Source organism: Oenanthe melanoleuca, chromosome 23, assembly GCF_029582105.1.
Source record: "Oenanthe melanoleuca isolate GR-GAL-2019-014 chromosome 23, OMel1.0, whole genome shotgun sequence".
Taxonomy (NCBI): Eukaryota; Metazoa; Chordata; class Aves; order Passeriformes; family Muscicapidae; genus Oenanthe; species Oenanthe melanoleuca.
The window spans coordinates 2,092,158-2,109,232 of record NC_079356.1 but is presented as its reverse complement, the minus strand read 5'-3'; the positions used below and the strand labels follow the sequence as shown (position 1 = coordinate 2,109,232).

Sequence of the window (17,075 nt, the reverse complement as noted above, 5' to 3'; positions counted from 1 at the left end):
ATGGGTTCAGCATCAGTCTTTTACATGTGGAGCAAAAAAAAAAGTGAAAAGTAGGAAATCTGTTGTAGGCAGCACAGGAAATGCATAAGTGTGATTGTATTTTATTGCACTATGTGCTGTAAATATATCAGATAGGCAAAATAAGAGTTTGAGGTGGGTTCCTTTAGCTGGAGGAGGTCAGTGCAAAATAAACTTTGAGAAGCAGGTGAGAGTGGATGGTAGATGCTGTGCTTGTATGTTACAGATATTTTGGCTTTGAACAGGTTCTAAAATGGTTTTCCAGTTCTGTTAAAAAATGGAAACCACACAAATTAAGGACAGCATCTAAAACAGTCATGTTTTAATTAATACATATACATATGTGTGCATGTGTGTGTGTGTTATTTATAATGTATTGATATGTGATATTTTTCAGACTTTGTTTTTTGGGGGTTTTTGTTTGCTTTATCTCTTACAGTGTAGTTTTTTCATTATCTCTAGATACCTGTAATTCAAAGAACTGTTGACATGGAAACCTGTATGTCCTGCAGAAGTAAATGAAAGGACTAAATGAAAGCATCCCATGAAGTTGGCCCCTGTGTGATGTCCTGGCTGAATGCCCTGGCCAGGAAGGGCAGTGTTCCTTTGCAGTGCCTGTAGACTACTTGTGTTTTTGTTGTAGGTGTGGAGGGTGCAGCTTTCCAGAGCAGACTCCCACATGACAGGATGACATCCCAGGAAGCTGCCTGCTTCCCTGATATCATCAGTGGGCCCCAGCAGACTCAGAAGGTGTTTCTGTACATCAGGAACCGCACTGTAAGTTTGTTGTAAAGTCTTGGTGAAAACAGGGCAGGAAATTTGTGCACCTTGCTGAGACTTTTGGGCAGTTACCATGTTTGATGGAATTTTTAGTTTTCAGACAGTGGGGTTTCATTTCTGGCATCTGTCATGCTCTTAAGTAGTTAAGAATGTGCTATCCAGTTCTTGATCAAAGCAGTGCTATGAGCAGCATAAAAAATCTCCAGTGTATTTACAACATCCAAAACAGGGATCAAGACTTTCTCTGTATTTTGAAAAGAATAATTTCGAAAACTGAACTCACATTTCAAAAATTAAAGTAGGAAAGCAAGAAATATTTTGAAAATTGTTGTGCTACCATAATTAAGAGACAAAACACCTTATGCACCACTCAGTTTTTTCACAGACTAAAGATGATCAAGAAACATAACAGGGTATTGACCATGGTAACACCCAGTGCTTAATAACTTAAAGAAGTTATTTAAGATTTATGTGTGGTGAACATCTTCATGCTAAGAGCATGACTTCTGTTATTCCTGTCAAATTTTCCTCTAACTCAAATTGTAACTTCTGGGAAGTCATGAGATGTGTAAAAACGGGCTAGACCATGACAAAAAGTTTGGGAAGCAATTTGCACAAAATGTGTTGGAAGCAGAAAAGCCTTCCACTGAAACTAAGAAATTACTAGAGAGAGATATTTGCAGGGAAAAGCAGCACTGCTGCTCTGTGGGCTTTACTGACTACAGAGGAACTTGAAGAAATTCCTGAGCAGGAGTCCTGTTTGAGAAGTGTGAGAGGAAGCCAGAAGAGTCCAGTGAGAATAGCAGAGACTGTGCACAGCTGATATGAACCCAGTGCTCAGCAGAGCTGCAAACTGCAGTGTGCAGACTCCTCATGAGCCATTTGCCTCAAATAGCCTCCCAAATTATGAGGGAATTATTTTTTAATCTTTCCTATTCATTATAGTTGTAGAATTTCCACTTTAATGTGGTATCTGTGAGGAACTGTGAAGCTCTTATACTACTATAGTCCTGTAGAGTATAATGCAACTCTAGGGAAATACCCAAATAAATGTCTAATTATGGAATGCAAAATGGAGTGGAAATGCTATCTATGACCTAGATCTAGGAATGGAACAGTAAAACTATTTATTAACTCCTGCCTCTCTGCTACAAAGTAGGAGTTTTGTTGGGAAAACATGAAAGTATGAATTGACCTACTAACATATCACAGAAAATTCTTCCTGCTCCATTTTTGAACTGTAAATGTTGTGTAAATATGCTTTTTTGTGTATATGTGGCCAGTGTAGTCCATGGTCTTATATTGGTGAAGATTGATTAGATCATAAATGTCAGAGATAAATAAATCTTCTAATGTGATAAGTACTGCTGTAGATTTATGAAGACATGAAATCTGATGCCTAAAAGACAGTACTGGCTGACATTGCCAGCCACACACATCTTTGTGCTATCTTGGTGCATTTCCACTGTTTGAAATGGTGTGAGAATTTCAGACTGTATTGCACCTTAAGGAACACTGGAGAGTGAAATTCAGTGTGTCTTGGGTAGTCCTGCCAAAGTTTAATTCATTCTGGGGTTTCATCTGGCAGTATTTGGTAGCAAACACACACCTGGAAACACCTTTTGTATTGCTCAATATAACATGTGGCATTGTTTGTTTAAATCCAGCTGCAGCTCTGGTTGGATAACCCCAAGATTCAGCTGACATTTGAAGCAACTATCCAACAATTAGAAGCACCTTATAATAGTAAGTCAACTTTTTCATTGCCAAAATCATACTGTGTGTATCATTGCTGGTTTTTTTTTCAGTTTTGTTTGATGAAAAGCTGCTTCAGATATTTCAGTCCTTTGTTAGTGGAGCTCCATGAATGGTCATGCACAGACTGGGATAATGCATTATACTGAAGGCTCAGATTTGGTAGAGTTCATTGTCTGGTAAAGAAATATCACTAGCAGGATTCATAAAAGCTGCTAAAAAGATGGATTGTTAGTAGGGTTAATTCATGTGCAGCTTTTAAGGTCTGCTGCAGCTTCTTGGTGGTTTTCAGCTGTAAAACATTATTAATCATATGGTTTTTGGGAGGTTTTCTAAAAGACTTGAACAGACTGGAAGTAAAAGAGTGAGGAGTTACTGCTTGCAAATGGAGACCATTCCACACTTCTCAGAAAAGATCCCAATAAACTGGAAAAAGGTGGAGGGTAGCCATAAAAAAAATTGAAGGAGAAAATAGTGCTGAAATGAATGCAAATATACTGTCAAGGATTGCAAAACAGTGAATTATTTTGCTTTTAAAAATAAAAATGAGAGTTCAGTGTTGCAGTAAGTATTGGCATAATACCAGAAATCACATCACAGTTCTGTGTCATGATTTTGCAGTCAGTTTCAGAAAAGATGAAAAGCAGCACCTAATGTCCTGTACAGCTTTTCAGGCAGGATTCAAACCTGCAGTACAGCATGGGTGATTTTCAGAAGAGTAGCCTCAGGACGATGAGTGGATCAGTAGGGCAGCAGAGCTGTAGGGCAGGATGTGCTTAGTGGGACTTGACCAGATTGCTGCTGTGAATATGTCCTGATATTTATATCATAATTATATCATAGTGCTGCTAGACATACAGAATAACTTTGAAACTTTGCACATTCTTTCAGGTGACACAGTGCTCGTTCACAGGGTTCACAGCTACCTGGAGCGTCATGGGCTGATCAACTTCGGCATCTACAAAAGAGTGAAGCCCCTTCCAAGTAAGAAATTTGAACATTGTTTCTAATTGAAGTTCTGTTTTATTGTTCCATGATTTCTTAGGACTGTTTTTTGAGTGCTCTTTTTCAGAATTGCAATGCTAAGAAAATTTTAAAAAAGAGGCTGGAAAGCCATCTGAGTATTGATGTTAATGTGTTTTATTTTGGCATAGAGAAGCCATGTATTTACATAAATCACTGTGAGAGGAAAAAATGTTGGCAAATCTTCTGTAGATAATTCAGTGGCTGTTGCTTTTTAATAAGTTATCTTGGTTCCTCATTTGAATAACTGAAGTCAGAAGCACAATATTGTACTTAGATTTGTTACATGCTTATGTGATTCTTGAATTTTGGAAGTGAACTTCTCTGCCCTTTTAAAGTTTTATTCTTCTGGAGCAGAAAGGAGTCAAACTGTGATACTTTGTCCCCAGTAATTAATATGAGTTGCTTTCTTCACACAGTCATCTGGAGCATTTTTTCTGCTGTTAATTTCCTGGTTCCAGATGCACTGCTAGTGTATTTTCCTTTTACCTGTCTCAGTGTTATCAGAATTACTTCAGTTTTCTTTTTGTTAAAGATTTTGTTCTCTTAGAACTACTCAAGAGAAGAAAGCTGTTTTTTGTTCTTGATATCTTAAATGCAACTTTAATGTGACTGTTTTTGCAATTTAGTGCTGCATGTATAAAGAATGACTGCAGCTGATTTTTCTCTTTCCTCAGCCAAGAAGACAGGAAAGGTGATCATTATTGGTTCTGGAGTCTCTGGGTTGGCAGCAGCTCGCCAGTTGCAGAGTTTTGGAATGGATGTCACAGTTCTGGAAGCCAGAGTATGAATTTCTGTGCTATTTAACTTACCCAGTAACCCTGTTCAGTAGCAGAGCAGGGCTGTGGCCCAGCAGGTGCTCAGGGGGGGGTCAGTGGGTGTGATGTTCCAGGCAGTCAGGATGAACTGCTGATCCTGAACCTGTCCCACAGCAGGGAACTGAGTGCATCTGTTCTTGCTGGGAGCTGGCTGATTCCTTCTCAGAGCTGGGCTGGATAATCAGGTGCTAGTGCTGTGTGCTTATACCAGGAACAGCTTACAGCAACCTTCTTTCATGATTAGAAACTGCTTTTTCATCAGAAAGCAGAATGCATGTCCATATTTTGAGAACTTGCTTGTTAAAAATAATCATGGCTTGGAACTGCCATACAACATGAAGTGGGATTTTAAACCTAGATTAATTCTTTATTACTGTGTTCTTAAAAGAGACTTTAAAATTAGTGCTACATTTTGTAGTGTAGGAACTGGCTGCTTGTTCTTTCAGGAGAATTTCAAGAGTGTATTATTAATAGTTTGTTAAACTGTGAGAGAGTGCAGGAAAAATACTAGAAGTTATAACTGTTTATTGAAAATCTACAAAGTTAAAAATACATGAAAAATATATAAAAAGCTAAAATTCTTTAGGCATGAGGGAGAGGAGGAAATCTAGTACATAACTAAATTTGTGCATGGACAGTGAAGGGATTGGCTTTGGAATCACAGTGGATCCTACTGTAGAAATACTGTGTGAAATCTGCCCAAATCAGATTAGACATATTTTTTTCTATTTCTTTAGTGTTTTTTTCTTTTCCCCCTTTTTAAAATGCTACTTAAGCATTTTATTCCTTAACTTAGGCAAATTAATTATGATTGAGCTCATTTGCAGGGGTTTTTAGAAAAGTGTACATTCTGTTTATTGAACCTTCAGTTAAGAGAATACTTGCACCATGTTTTGTAGATGTTTCAGTGATTATATTTCAGTGAGATGTCTTGCTGAGTGTAACTGGAGGCTTAAAATCTTGTTTGTGCTTTCCAAAGGACCGGGTAGGAGGAAGAGTTGCCACCTTTCGCAAAGGGAATTACGTTGCTGATCTGGGAGCAATGGTGGTAACAGGACTTGGTGAGTTTCAAAATCAAAAAGGGATTTGATTTCCTCAGGGAGGAGAACTGGGAGGCAAGATGCTGTAAATGTGAAACCTTAATGCTATTTTCTTTCATGGCCAAAATACTTGGGTATTTTTAACTCTTTAGAGGTGTGTGTTCTCATTCAGGCTTTTTGGCAGTTAGTGGTTTTCATAAATAGCAAAGCTGTATGATGGGAGTGACCCTAAAGAGACAGGGTCTCTGTTAACCATAGAAAATCTTTTCCAGGAGGAAATCCCATGGCTGTGGTCAGCAAACAAGTAAATATGGAACTGGCAAAGATCAAACAAAAATGTCCACTTTATGAAGCTAATGGACAAGCTGTAAGTGTGATACTGTTTCCATGAACCTTTTAAAAAAAAGTCAAATCTCAAATCTGTTTGGTACCAGGCTATTGGTGTAGCATGAGATGGCTTCCAGAGAGAGGGAGGAAGGAAAGTGTGTGTCCCTTTTTAGGCATTTGAGTAATACTGTAGCATACCTGCACATATTCTTCTAAAACCTGCTCTTTCCACATGAGTTTTTACCTTTGCATTTCAGAGGTTTTGTGGAAGCCAAGTTCTCTCTCCTTTGTTTAAGCCGTGCGCGGTTTAACAGATGTGAGGTTTGCTCTTTCCAGCACTTGAGCTCTCATCATGTAACAGGTATTTTCACACTGGCAGCACTCACTATTTAACTGAGTATCATCAGTACAGTTAAATGCCACCATTCCATACGTGTCCAGCAGTGTTTCCACCATCATCCTAGAAAAGCTGGATTGGTACTTCTCACTCACAGTGACCATTCCAGAAGATAAATTACTGTCTGTCTACTTCACTGAGCTATGCCAAGCCCTCTAAAGCCTTGTGATTGTGTAGAGCCATTCTACATCAGAGTCTTTTGGCAAGCTTCTGTAGCTTTGATGAACACACCTTTCTTTCCAGTAAGGAAATCCTATGAGCCCCTAAGGCAGTTTGGTTTCTCTTGCAAGAGAAGTCTGTTGTCATTGTGGTTTGACACTTCTTGTGCCCATCCTGGCAAAGTGTGACATTGTGTTGTACAGACCTTGGTGTCTGATCATTTGACAGAGCTGAGGGTATTAATTTTTTTTTTCCCAAGGGCTGTTCTCAGCAACTGCATTATTTATGAATGGGTTAAGAACAATGCTTGTTCTTTTGTCTCCTAGGTTCCCAAAGAGAAAGATGAAATGGTGGAGCAAGAATTTAATCGTCTGCTGGAAGCCACATCCTATCTTAGTCATCAGCTGGATTTTAATGTTCTCAATAATAAGCCTGTCTCCCTAGGTCAGGCTCTGGAGGTTGTCATACAGTAAGTGACTTCTCTCTTTTTGGATGAATTTCCAAAAGATACCTGAAACAATTCTGGTGCTCCTAGATGTAAGCATTACCCTTTTGATACAGTTGCTTGATCTCACAGATGGTTAAAGGAGCAACCTCTCTTCTTGAAATCATTGCTACAGCCACTCAGTGTGCTTGGTGTCCATACAGTGCACTAACACTGCTTGAAAGCCAATGGCAATTGTAATGCCCTTTAATAGCAGAAGGTGACTTCACACTCACATTTTAGCTAGTCATGTATCCCTTATTTACAGAAATTTGCATTAATTTTCCAGTTGCCATACAGGTATTTACTAAAATATCCCATGACATGCAGTTTTATCATGTTCCACTAATTAGATTGTGATAATAAGTTTTCTCATTAACACAAGCATTTTATGTTGACCTGACTCTCACTTCTCACCTTTTCCAGATTGCAGGAGAAACATGTGAAGGATGAGCAGATTGAGCACTGGAAAAAAATTGTGAAAACACAGGAGGAATTGAAAGATCTTCTTAACAAGGTCAGATGAGATATTTAAGATAATAGGCATTGTGTTCCTCAGAAAGTGGCAAAATGTACAAAAATGTCCAAAGAAAAACATCAAAAAGTTGCTATTAATGCTGTTCTTAAAATATCTCATTGCTTAAGACCTGCTTAGAAGCCCTGTTAGGACAAAGGTGTCATCTGCTTGAGGAGGAGAAAAATTGCTTAGGCAGAAAACCATAAAACATAATATGGGAAAAGAAAGGAAGGCATGATAAACAGTGATGTTTCATAGCTTCCTTTGGAGATGCTGATACTGGCTGAGGCTTTTGGGGGCTATTTGGAAATGTTTACTGTCTTTACTACCCATCTGATTTGCAGTACAGAAAAAGTGGTTTAGGACTACTTCCATTATTTTTGCTCGTGGTAAATGACATCTTTACTTTTCTGTGGAAGTTTTTCAAATTGAAAACACTTGTGGACTGCTCTGAAATTACTTGCAACATAGTAAGAAATCAATGATGATGGGTTTGAGCCATATTTAGGGTTGGTGGTATTTACTTGCATGTATCTGTGATACTTCCAAAACCAGGAAATCTCTTTTGTATAATGACATAGTTTGAGGTGAATATCCAGTTTACATAGTAACTTGTTGAAATCTGCCTTTCATCATTTTCCCCCCTTTCTTTCTATCTTCAAAGATGGTGAATTTAAAGGAGAAGATTAAAGAACTTCATCAGCAATATAAGGAAGCATCAGAAGTGAAGCCACCTCGAGATATTACAGCAGAGTTCCTTGTGAAAAGCAAGCACAGAGACCTGACTGCTCTTTGCAAGGTAAAGGATGTCATACATGTTATGTGTTTGTCTTCTCAGGACTTGGACAGCCAGATGAAATCAGCCAATAGAAATGTTTGCACATCTCTTGCTGTGATCCAGTGTTTTCCAGAGAACATAATTAACAGTAACTCTGATAGCTCTGCATTGAGTATCTTTAGCTGGGGAATACTAAAGCTCAGTTTTAGATAAATCTGTGCTGGCTCATGTCAGACAGCATGGAATGTTTTGGAGATGAATTTATAGGTCAGATTTGGTCTTTAATACAGCTAGATTTCACAATAGCCTGGAAATAAAATCTGCATTTCAAGAGTTACCTTTTCTCTAAGATAAATAAAGGTGATTTCTTGACTAAAAGACTTCTTTCTATCCAAAGATTATCATGCACAGAGCTCTGTCTTGACAAGCAGAGTTACTTCCCCTCTCTGGGAATATCTTGATGTAGGGATGTGCCTTAAAAAGGAAACTGTAAAAACTGTTCCATCTATGATGGTGAGCACAGATTCTAACCCAGGTCAGGTAGAACTAAGGATCATTTTTCAGCTGCTTGCTAAACAGAGATATGAACCCTTATTTGGAAGCTCTGGGTCTGTTTGTATGTGTATATACATTAGTAGTGGCTCTTCTGTTTTGTCACCAGTGAACAGCTTTGTGCTCCTGTTGTTTTTATTGGACACTCCAAATTATTGTGCTTTGAAGGAAGATGGCTGTTGACTTTATACCTAGTTTTACTTATACTTTTTGAAATCAGGAAAAAGCTTGAACTAAATAATGTCTTTGGTTTTTACATATGATTGATTCTGCTTTGCAAATCTCCATGTTCAATATTAGATATAAACTTTTAAGACAGAGAAGAACAGAAGAAATAGTTTGTGGAATATGAAGCTGTCAGAGCCATAGGAACCCTTAAAATATCAGGAATGTAATGGACCCTTGTGTTTAAATTCCTGAAATATCTGAAATATCACCAAACTAATCTTTCCTGCAGTGTGACACAGACCTCTCTATATACAAAGAGCAGAAGAGCAAAATATGCTGAATTAAATGTTGAAAATAAAACAAACTTGATTTAGCCTCCACTAAATCCATGAAGTGATTTTTCTAGGGATTTCTCTTGATGCTACATGATGTCTTCAAGTCCTTTTACATGTGAACTGGTTTTAATGTTAGCTTTTAATCTTAATAGGAATATGATGAATTGGCAGAAACACAGGGAAAACTGGAAGAGAAACTACAAGAACTTGAAGCCAACCCACCAAGGTAAAGATACAAACTAAAAGGATCAATACTTAGAAAAACAGTTCTTTTATTGCCTTTTCCTTGAATTTCTGAAATGTTATGGGATGCTTTTATTATGGGAACTCAAGGGGTTACAAAGGTACAAACGTGGAGTTTGAGTTCCCTCAGCTTTAGAGCTCAACTTCCTCATTTTTAGAGATGACTCAAACAGAAAAGGTTGTTCTGAGAGGCTGATTCTGTAGAAATCCTGGCAGTAATCAGTGCCTGATCTCAAAAGGCATTTGAGGTTTTAAATACCTGTCAGTGATGACAGCATACAATCCTACTTATATTGGTACAATATTATTATTCTGTGCAATTTTACTTAGCCATTTTCTATGTAACCTTTTTTATTTCTGAAATTTTTAGCTTCTCTTTGAGTATTTTACATGAACTCTGCTTTAAAAACCTGAATTTGCTGGGTTTTGATACTCAGCTTTCATGAGAGAGGTCCAGATGTTTGAAACAGAATCTGTATTGTTTTCTAATGTTTTTATTTCTGGACTAAGAGACTCAGAAATGACTTGTGAAGAAATTTTCAGAAGCAATGCATTTACAATATGCTGTTCTAATAAACTAAATGGCTTTGTGTTATATTTGTTTTTTCTAGTGATGTTTATTTGTCATCAAGAGACAGGCAAATACTTGACTGGCATTTTGCAAACCTAGAATTTGCTAATGCTACACCCCTTTCCACACTTTCACTGAAGCACTGGGACCAGGTAGGTTGTCAATACTCAGCAATTCATTAAAACTTGAATTATTTTTATTTCATTCTCATGAAAGTTTGTCCATGTTAAGAGTTTCTAACTGTTAGGTGTGTCTGCTTTTGTGCAGGTACTGAATTCTTATGTGATTATTATTTGATGATGAAATTCCAGACAGCTTTTTGTTAGTGCCAAAACAATCTCTAATAGTACTGTCTGCTTAAAGTTTCCACACTTACTACTTGATGAATAATCAGAAAGAATTTCATATTTATATGACTCTTTAACAAAAGTTTTTGAAATAACTTTTGCCATTATGTAGAATTGTTGATTATTTTCTGTTGACTTAGGGGACTTCATGACGAATGCATGCTTTTTGTCCCTCTTCATTTTAGGATGATGACTTTGAATTCACAGGCAGTCACTTGACTGTGAGGAATGGATATTCCTGTGTGCCAGTAGCCTTAGCAGAAGGGCTGGACATCAAATTAAACACGGCCGTGCGGCAGGTTCGCTACACAGCCTCAGGTACGTGAGCCTGAGGGAGCTGCTCCCAGGAGTGGGACAGAGAACACAGATTTCAGTGCTTCTGGCAGGAACTGTGAGGAATGATAGTGTAAAACCCTCCTATTACATGTCTGGGGTTAGATAAACAGCCATGTTTCTTATTGGGATTGTATAAGTAGTTGCTGGAGATTTTTTGAGTGGTTTTTTGATTTTTTTCTGTGACTCATTTGACACAGTCTTTTCCAGATGTATTTGCTGATTGTTCACATTATTTATTTACTTCATTGATTGAAGCATCTGAAGTAAGAGATCTGAGGCTGCATTAAGGCTTGGTGCTACAGGACCTGTTATTAGAAATATAAATTAATGTAATGGAAGGAATGTATTTTTTTGTTGTTCTTCAAAACATTGGGCTTGGGAAACTCTCAGCTGGGAGAGCAATGCAATAAGAGGCTCACTCTCTACTTGTTTATTTATATTTAAATAATATTTACTGACCTGGATGAACCTTTAGGCTTATCCCAGTAAGGCTATTTTCAGATGCTGTCTTAATTGTGTTTCCTGGAATAGAGCTAAATGGCCAGTAGCAACTTGCCTACAAGTACTGTTAGTATAAAGCTGTCCATAAACAAAATACTTTCTGACGTGGTTATGGTAATTTCTTTATTTTTAATCCAGTGCTTTTCCTCATGGCCTATTAAACTGGTTTTCTCTCCCTTTTCCAGGCTGTGAAGTGATAGCTGTAAATACCCGATCCACCAGCCAGACCTTCATCTATAAGTGTGATGCTGTGCTGTGCACTCTGCCCCTGGGGGTGCTGAAGCAGCAGCCTCCAGCTGTGCAGTTTGTGCCACCCCTTCCTGAGTGGAAAACCTCTGCAGTGCAGCGGATGGGATTTGGCAACCTGAACAAGGTGCATTGTCACTGGGGCTGCACAGGCCAGAGCTTCATAGAATCTGAAATCTGGGGGGGATCTGCCTGGTGGAATCTGTCAGTGCCTTTTCCACAGCTGTTTTGTTAGGCTTTGATGATCAAAATTGTCTGAGGAACTATAAGGGCTTCTTGTCTATTTCTCACACAGGCTTAAAATAATTAAATTGCAGAAGTAGATCTGATGGAACTTGTTAACCAGAAAACTGGTAAATTCTGAGAGCACAGTAACCTGTGGGGAGGCAGTTGGAGGCAAACACCTCCATGCATTATATATATGCACTATATATTCACCAGATTTCCCTTTCATGATGTGTCCAGTGATAAACATCCATGAGTGTAATTTGCTTTATTTTTATTTTTTCCTGCACTCTTCCTAACTGTTGGTACTTGTTCTCTCCAGGTTGTGCTGTGTTTTGATCGTGTCTTCTGGGATCCCAGTGTCAATTTGTTTGGCCATGTTGGGAGCACTACTGCAAGCAGAGGAGAACTTTTCCTCTTTTGGAACCTGTACAAAGGTAGCTGTGGTGCATGTCTGCTTTTGCCAGTGTCTTATTTGTATAGTTTCAGATCTAGAAAAAAACACTTTTTAAAAAGCTGTTAGTGTTCACATGTGGGTATGATAAGAAGGGAGGATTTTTAGGAAGACAAATGGAAGCACAAAGAGCAGCACTGATTGCAGACAGTTCTGTAGTAGGTTAGGGCAGCACAGAGATAAATGTGAGTTTACTAATGCTAATACAGGTTCCAGGCCTGTTAAATTGCATTACTGCTACAGCAGGACAGTTTTGGCTTATCTGTGGCTGGTGCTGCCACAATGGATTGTCAGGAGATCTCTGCACTAAGTGTACTGGTTTTGTTACTGCCATTGCCCAGACTAAAAGCAAAGGGGAATATAACATTACTAAGTGAGTTAGTTGTTTTACAGTTGGTTTTCTTTTACTGGAGGAATATAAGTAATGAGCAAGGCTGTTCTTATGGCTTTTGTGGCTATATGATGGCTCTGTTGTAAAGTTAACAAGTAGGGTCATGGTTTGGCTTAGATGGAAAGGTCATGTCATGTACAAATCAGCTTCACATGCTAAATTCTAAGTCTTCCTTCTCTTGAAGAGCAGGTAGAAATGAAGCAGAAATGCAGTAAAACCTCATGTTGAAGCACAAGTCAGATGGCTGAAATAAAAAACAATTACCATTTCTCATGGATAGTTGGGTAGTAGTTAATGTGCTTAGACTGTGAAACATTGGAACATCATTCCTGATGTATTTATTTACTTTTTAATACATCAATTCTCTTGATAATTCTAAGTAGTACCATGGCATATATAAATTCATTTTCTTTTTGCTATATTGACTTGATCATGGTAAATTTAGGACTACTTTGTTGGATTTTAGTCTCTAACCTCGTGGATTAACTGCAGATCCATGTCTATCCAAGTCCAACTTGTCCAATCAAAATGTTCAATTTCAGTAATTCAATTGCTTTGTTTTTTATTCTCTCCTACTCCTCCCAGCACCAATTTTGTTGGCCTTGGTAGCAGGAGAAGCAGCAGGGATCATGGAGAACATCAGTGATGATGTCATTGTTGGTCGGTGCCTTGCTATTCTCAAAGGCATCTTTGGCAGCAGTGCTGTGCCCCAGGTGAGATCTGGCTGAGGGAGAGGGGAGAGTGCACTGGCTTTGTGTGGGGGAAGAAACAACACACACAGCAGGCCTGTGCAGCTGTAGATGCCTGAGTTCAGCTGAGGGGGCTGGTAATACTTTGGAAAGACTTGAGGAATTGCCATCAAAGATTTATTACAGAAATTGTAAACGTGGAGTTCCACCACATTTATAACATCAGCCCAAGGACTTTGTCCCTTGTATTGTTGCAATTTGCTTTGTTTGTATTTGTCACAAACTCTGGAATTTGCACTTTCTCAACAAGTGAAGCTCCTGTCTTGTCTCAGCCTAAGGAGACCGTGGTGTCCCGCTGGCGTGCTGACCCCTGGGCCAGGGGCTCCTACTCCTACGTGGCTGCTGGATCCTCTGGCAATGACTATGATCTGATGGCTCAGCCAATTACTCCAGGGCCAGCCATTCCAGGTGCTCCACAGGTGAGAAATGTCCCAGTTATCTTTACAAAAACCTCAAAACAGAATGATTTTTCTGTAAAATTTACATTCGTATCTAAACACAAGTTTAGGTAACTTATATCTTACAATGAATGATTAAAACTTGTAAAATAATTAGTTTTTTTCATTCATTAATTCTGTCATCACAGGTTTGGTGTAATTCATTTCCTAAAGAAAGTGTTTTTATTCAGAAAGCCAGTTTGATTATGAACAGAGTATTTAAAATTATCTCTGTTTTGTACTCCATATTTTTGTTGTCCATGACCATATTTAAGTGAGTTGTAGTGATTTGAACGAGGGTAAAGGCCAGAGTGAGAAGAATAAGAATCAAAAGGTCTCTTCCAAAAGGGGGCCCAACACAATGAAGGCAGGAGACTCACCTCCAGATCATGGTCAGGGAATTAATTTGAAAGCAACAGCCACACTTGAAAGCACTGCCAGGAAAAGCTGTGTGGCTTTGGCTTTATTAGAGTTCTTGTTCTAATGATACAAGCCATTAATACACACAGCTATGAATAAAATGATTCCCTGCAAAATGTAATACACAAACATTTTCTCCCACTTTTTATGATTCTGTGGGTAATTATTCAAGTATAATGATATAAAATTATTCCCTGCAAAATGTAATATACAGACATTTTCTCCCACTTTCTATGATTCTGTGGGTAATTATTCAAGTATAATGATATAAAATGATTCCCTGCAAAATGTAATATACAGCCATTTTCTCCCACTTTTTATGATTCTGTGGGTAACTATTCAAGTTCTCAGTTTAAAGAGAAACTGATTAGAGTAAGTTGTTGAAGTTTTTGTTTGCTAACTTTGGTAGAGTTCATGTTCCAGGATGAAACACAACTGACAGTTTGGCAGTAGGGTTAGAGTTAGAGCTGGGGCAGGTCGTTACCGAGTGATTTGTACAGCGCTTAGAATGGTTCAGTACTTGCCGCGGGTGAGATCGCGCTGCCATTAGAGGCCGTTTGCGCTGTTTCCGCAGCCCATCCCCCGGCTGTTCTTCGCGGGCGAGCACACCATCCGCAACTACCCGGCCACGGTGCACGGGGCGCTGCTGAGCGGGCTGCGCGAGGCCGGCCGCATCGCCGACCAGTTCCTGGGCGCCATGTACACCCTGCCGCGCCAGCCCGGCCCCGCGGGGCCGCCCCCGCCGCCCGCCAGCCTGTGAGACACACCGGGCAGCTGCAGCCGTGGCTGCTGGGAGGAGCCCGCATTCTGCACCAGAACGGTCCTACGGGAGCTTGGCAGCTTTCACAGAATCTTTGAAGGGTTGGTAAAGAGAATCCTTTCCTGCAAAGCTGGTCAGGGACTTCGACTCTGCAGATACTTCTTGGAAGTCAAAATAGCTGGAGGGTTTTTTAGGGTGTTTGGGGGTTTTTTTTCTACCTATGTGTGTATTTACAGTTTGGTAATTGCACAAGGACCTCTAGAAGCTGGTTGCTATGAATACTAGCTTAGTGTAGAATGTATGTAAATTTCTTTGTGGTTTTTTTATGGCTTTGTTTTGAAGAGTAATATTTTTGACCAATTCTATTCCTGTCTGGCATTCAAGAATTTGGGGCAACTGTTTGCCTACCAGCAACAGCAAAGCAAACCTCTCTAAAATGGTCCATTGGCTGCTACACCACTGCATCCTGCTATCACTGAGTATGCTAAGCATACTGTTTTATTAAATACTTCCAACAAAAGAAAAGGTGCTGAGGAGTGTTCCAATGTCCTGAGGTGAACTGTGTGTGCTGTACTGCTGCCCACCTGTTGCAGTGCATAGAACCACTGAATGCCTCTTGGAGTGTTAAACATTCCAAAGGAGACTGAAATGGTCATCCCAGGGCATCTAAGCGAACGCCAGTGCTTGTCCTTTAACCTTAAAGGGGCCAGGAGAACAGGCAGTGCTTCTTGGGATGAGAGAAACAATGGGACATCCCCAGTCTGGAAATCCCTGCTTTGGAGCTGCCATCTGATGTATGGATATCCATAAAAGATCTGTCAAATGCCTTTGTTATGGTTGTAACTTTCTGCCAGAAAGCTCTGGCACAGAGCTGACTCCTGGTACAGTAGCACTGTCTGCCTGTGACCCTCTGCCTTAACCTGCAGCAGGACAGGGAACACCCTTTGTCCACCTGGTAGCTGTGGCACCAGGCTTGTGGCAAACATCCTCTGCTGCTAGAACCCCTCACATGGCATAGGCCTGCCCTGACAGATACCTGATTCTCACTTATATCCACCTCTTTTGGGATTAGCCTGTGATTTGCCCCTGCCCTCTCTATGGCCTGTCTTTGATAAGGGGTCCATGTCCCACAAGTGGTGGGAATACATTCCAAGAAACCAGCAGAGAGTGGCAGGAAACTTCAGCACTGGTAGGATGGTGGTTAGAATGAATATTTGGATTAATTATTTGTCTCAATTTTGTAAGCCTCTGCTACAAGAACTTGAAAACAATATTGTGTGTGTTCATCTGTGCAACTGCTGAAACCAGGGAAGTGAGTCTGGGTTTCTGACCCCTGGATTGAAAAGCACATTAGTGAGGACAACAAGGATAAGAACACTGGCAGCTGACAGGAGGAAGGCTGCTGGGAACATGAGTGAGTGGGTCCAGGCAGGCAGTGCCCTGTGCCAGGGAGAAGCAGTGCTGCAGGATAAAAGCAGCCAGAGGTCAGGGGGACTGGCTGCAGAGCTGCTGGGCACTCCCTGCCTCTGCAGGACAGGCCAGTGGGCATTGGGCTGCTTGTTGGTGGCAGTGCTGTTGAGCAGCTGTTTACAAGGAATCAGAGTGAAGGGGAGCTGTCAGCTGCCTCTGCAGCTCTGCATGTGGCTCTGGAGGTCAATGTGCAACACTGCCCTTCTGTGAGCAGCTGATTGGGAACCCTGGGCCTGGGGCAGCACACAGGCTCTGCCTCAACATCTCACCAGTGAAGATGATCTACAGCAGCAACCTTCTCACAGGTGCAACTGAGGCAAAGAGCTTTGCAGCTGGAGCACTCAGAGTCCACCTGAACCCACTGAAGCAAGCACATGTGACTGATGGAAAAGATCAGAGTGAAATAAAGGTTTTGGAAAATGTGAAGTTTTCTGGCTCTTGAGCAGCAATGCCATGATGGGTGGCACTGGTGCAGTGCACTGTCCCCATGGAGCAGTGGTGAGCCTGGTCTTGACCCACAGGGCACAGAACCATGGAACTGACTTGGAGCAGACATGGCAGCTTTGGAGAATAACACCACTGGCACATGTACAGCTCTGCTGCTCTTGGCAGGCCACACACAGCAGTGGTTTTGCAGCTACAGGTAAATAACCCTCTCTTTATTGATGCTCAGTAGCTGCCTCTGAACTGGGACAGAAGGAGCTCAGCCAAGCCAAATTCAATTTTCTTAGACAAATGTTTAACAAATGCTATCTCTGTAGGACTTCACCTTGC

General features: G+C 40.2%; 1 protein-coding gene across 2 annotated transcripts in view; it reads left to right on the top strand.

Annotated features, from left to right (window-relative positions):
- Positions 1 to 16,727, top strand: part of KDM1A (lysine demethylase 1A) — a 28,220-nt gene extending 11,493 nt beyond the window's left edge. For both annotated transcript variants that reach the window (XM_056508888.1, XM_056508887.1), the window contains 17 exons: positions 662 to 795; positions 2,466 to 2,544; positions 3,445 to 3,537; positions 4,254 to 4,360; positions 5,374 to 5,455; positions 5,707 to 5,801; positions 6,644 to 6,786; positions 7,228 to 7,318; positions 7,983 to 8,117; positions 9,304 to 9,377; positions 10,006 to 10,117; positions 10,498 to 10,630; positions 11,335 to 11,522; positions 11,943 to 12,057; positions 13,051 to 13,178; positions 13,487 to 13,633; positions 14,646 to 16,727. In XM_056508888.1, coding sequence (XP_056364863.1) covers positions 662 to 795; positions 2,466 to 2,544; positions 3,445 to 3,537; positions 4,254 to 4,360; positions 5,374 to 5,455; positions 5,707 to 5,801; positions 6,644 to 6,786; positions 7,228 to 7,318; positions 7,983 to 8,117; positions 9,304 to 9,377; positions 10,006 to 10,117; positions 10,498 to 10,630; positions 11,335 to 11,522; positions 11,943 to 12,057; positions 13,051 to 13,178; positions 13,487 to 13,633; positions 14,646 to 14,831 — 2,042 coding nt within the window. In that variant the 3' untranslated portion in view covers positions 14,832 to 16,727. The remainder of the gene's footprint in view (positions 1 to 661; positions 796 to 2,465; positions 2,545 to 3,444; positions 3,538 to 4,253; positions 4,361 to 5,373; positions 5,456 to 5,706; positions 5,802 to 6,643; positions 6,787 to 7,227; positions 7,319 to 7,982; positions 8,118 to 9,303; positions 9,378 to 10,005; positions 10,118 to 10,497; positions 10,631 to 11,334; positions 11,523 to 11,942; positions 12,058 to 13,050; positions 13,179 to 13,486; positions 13,634 to 14,645) is intronic.
- Positions 16,728 to 17,075: the final 348 nt, after the last annotated feature.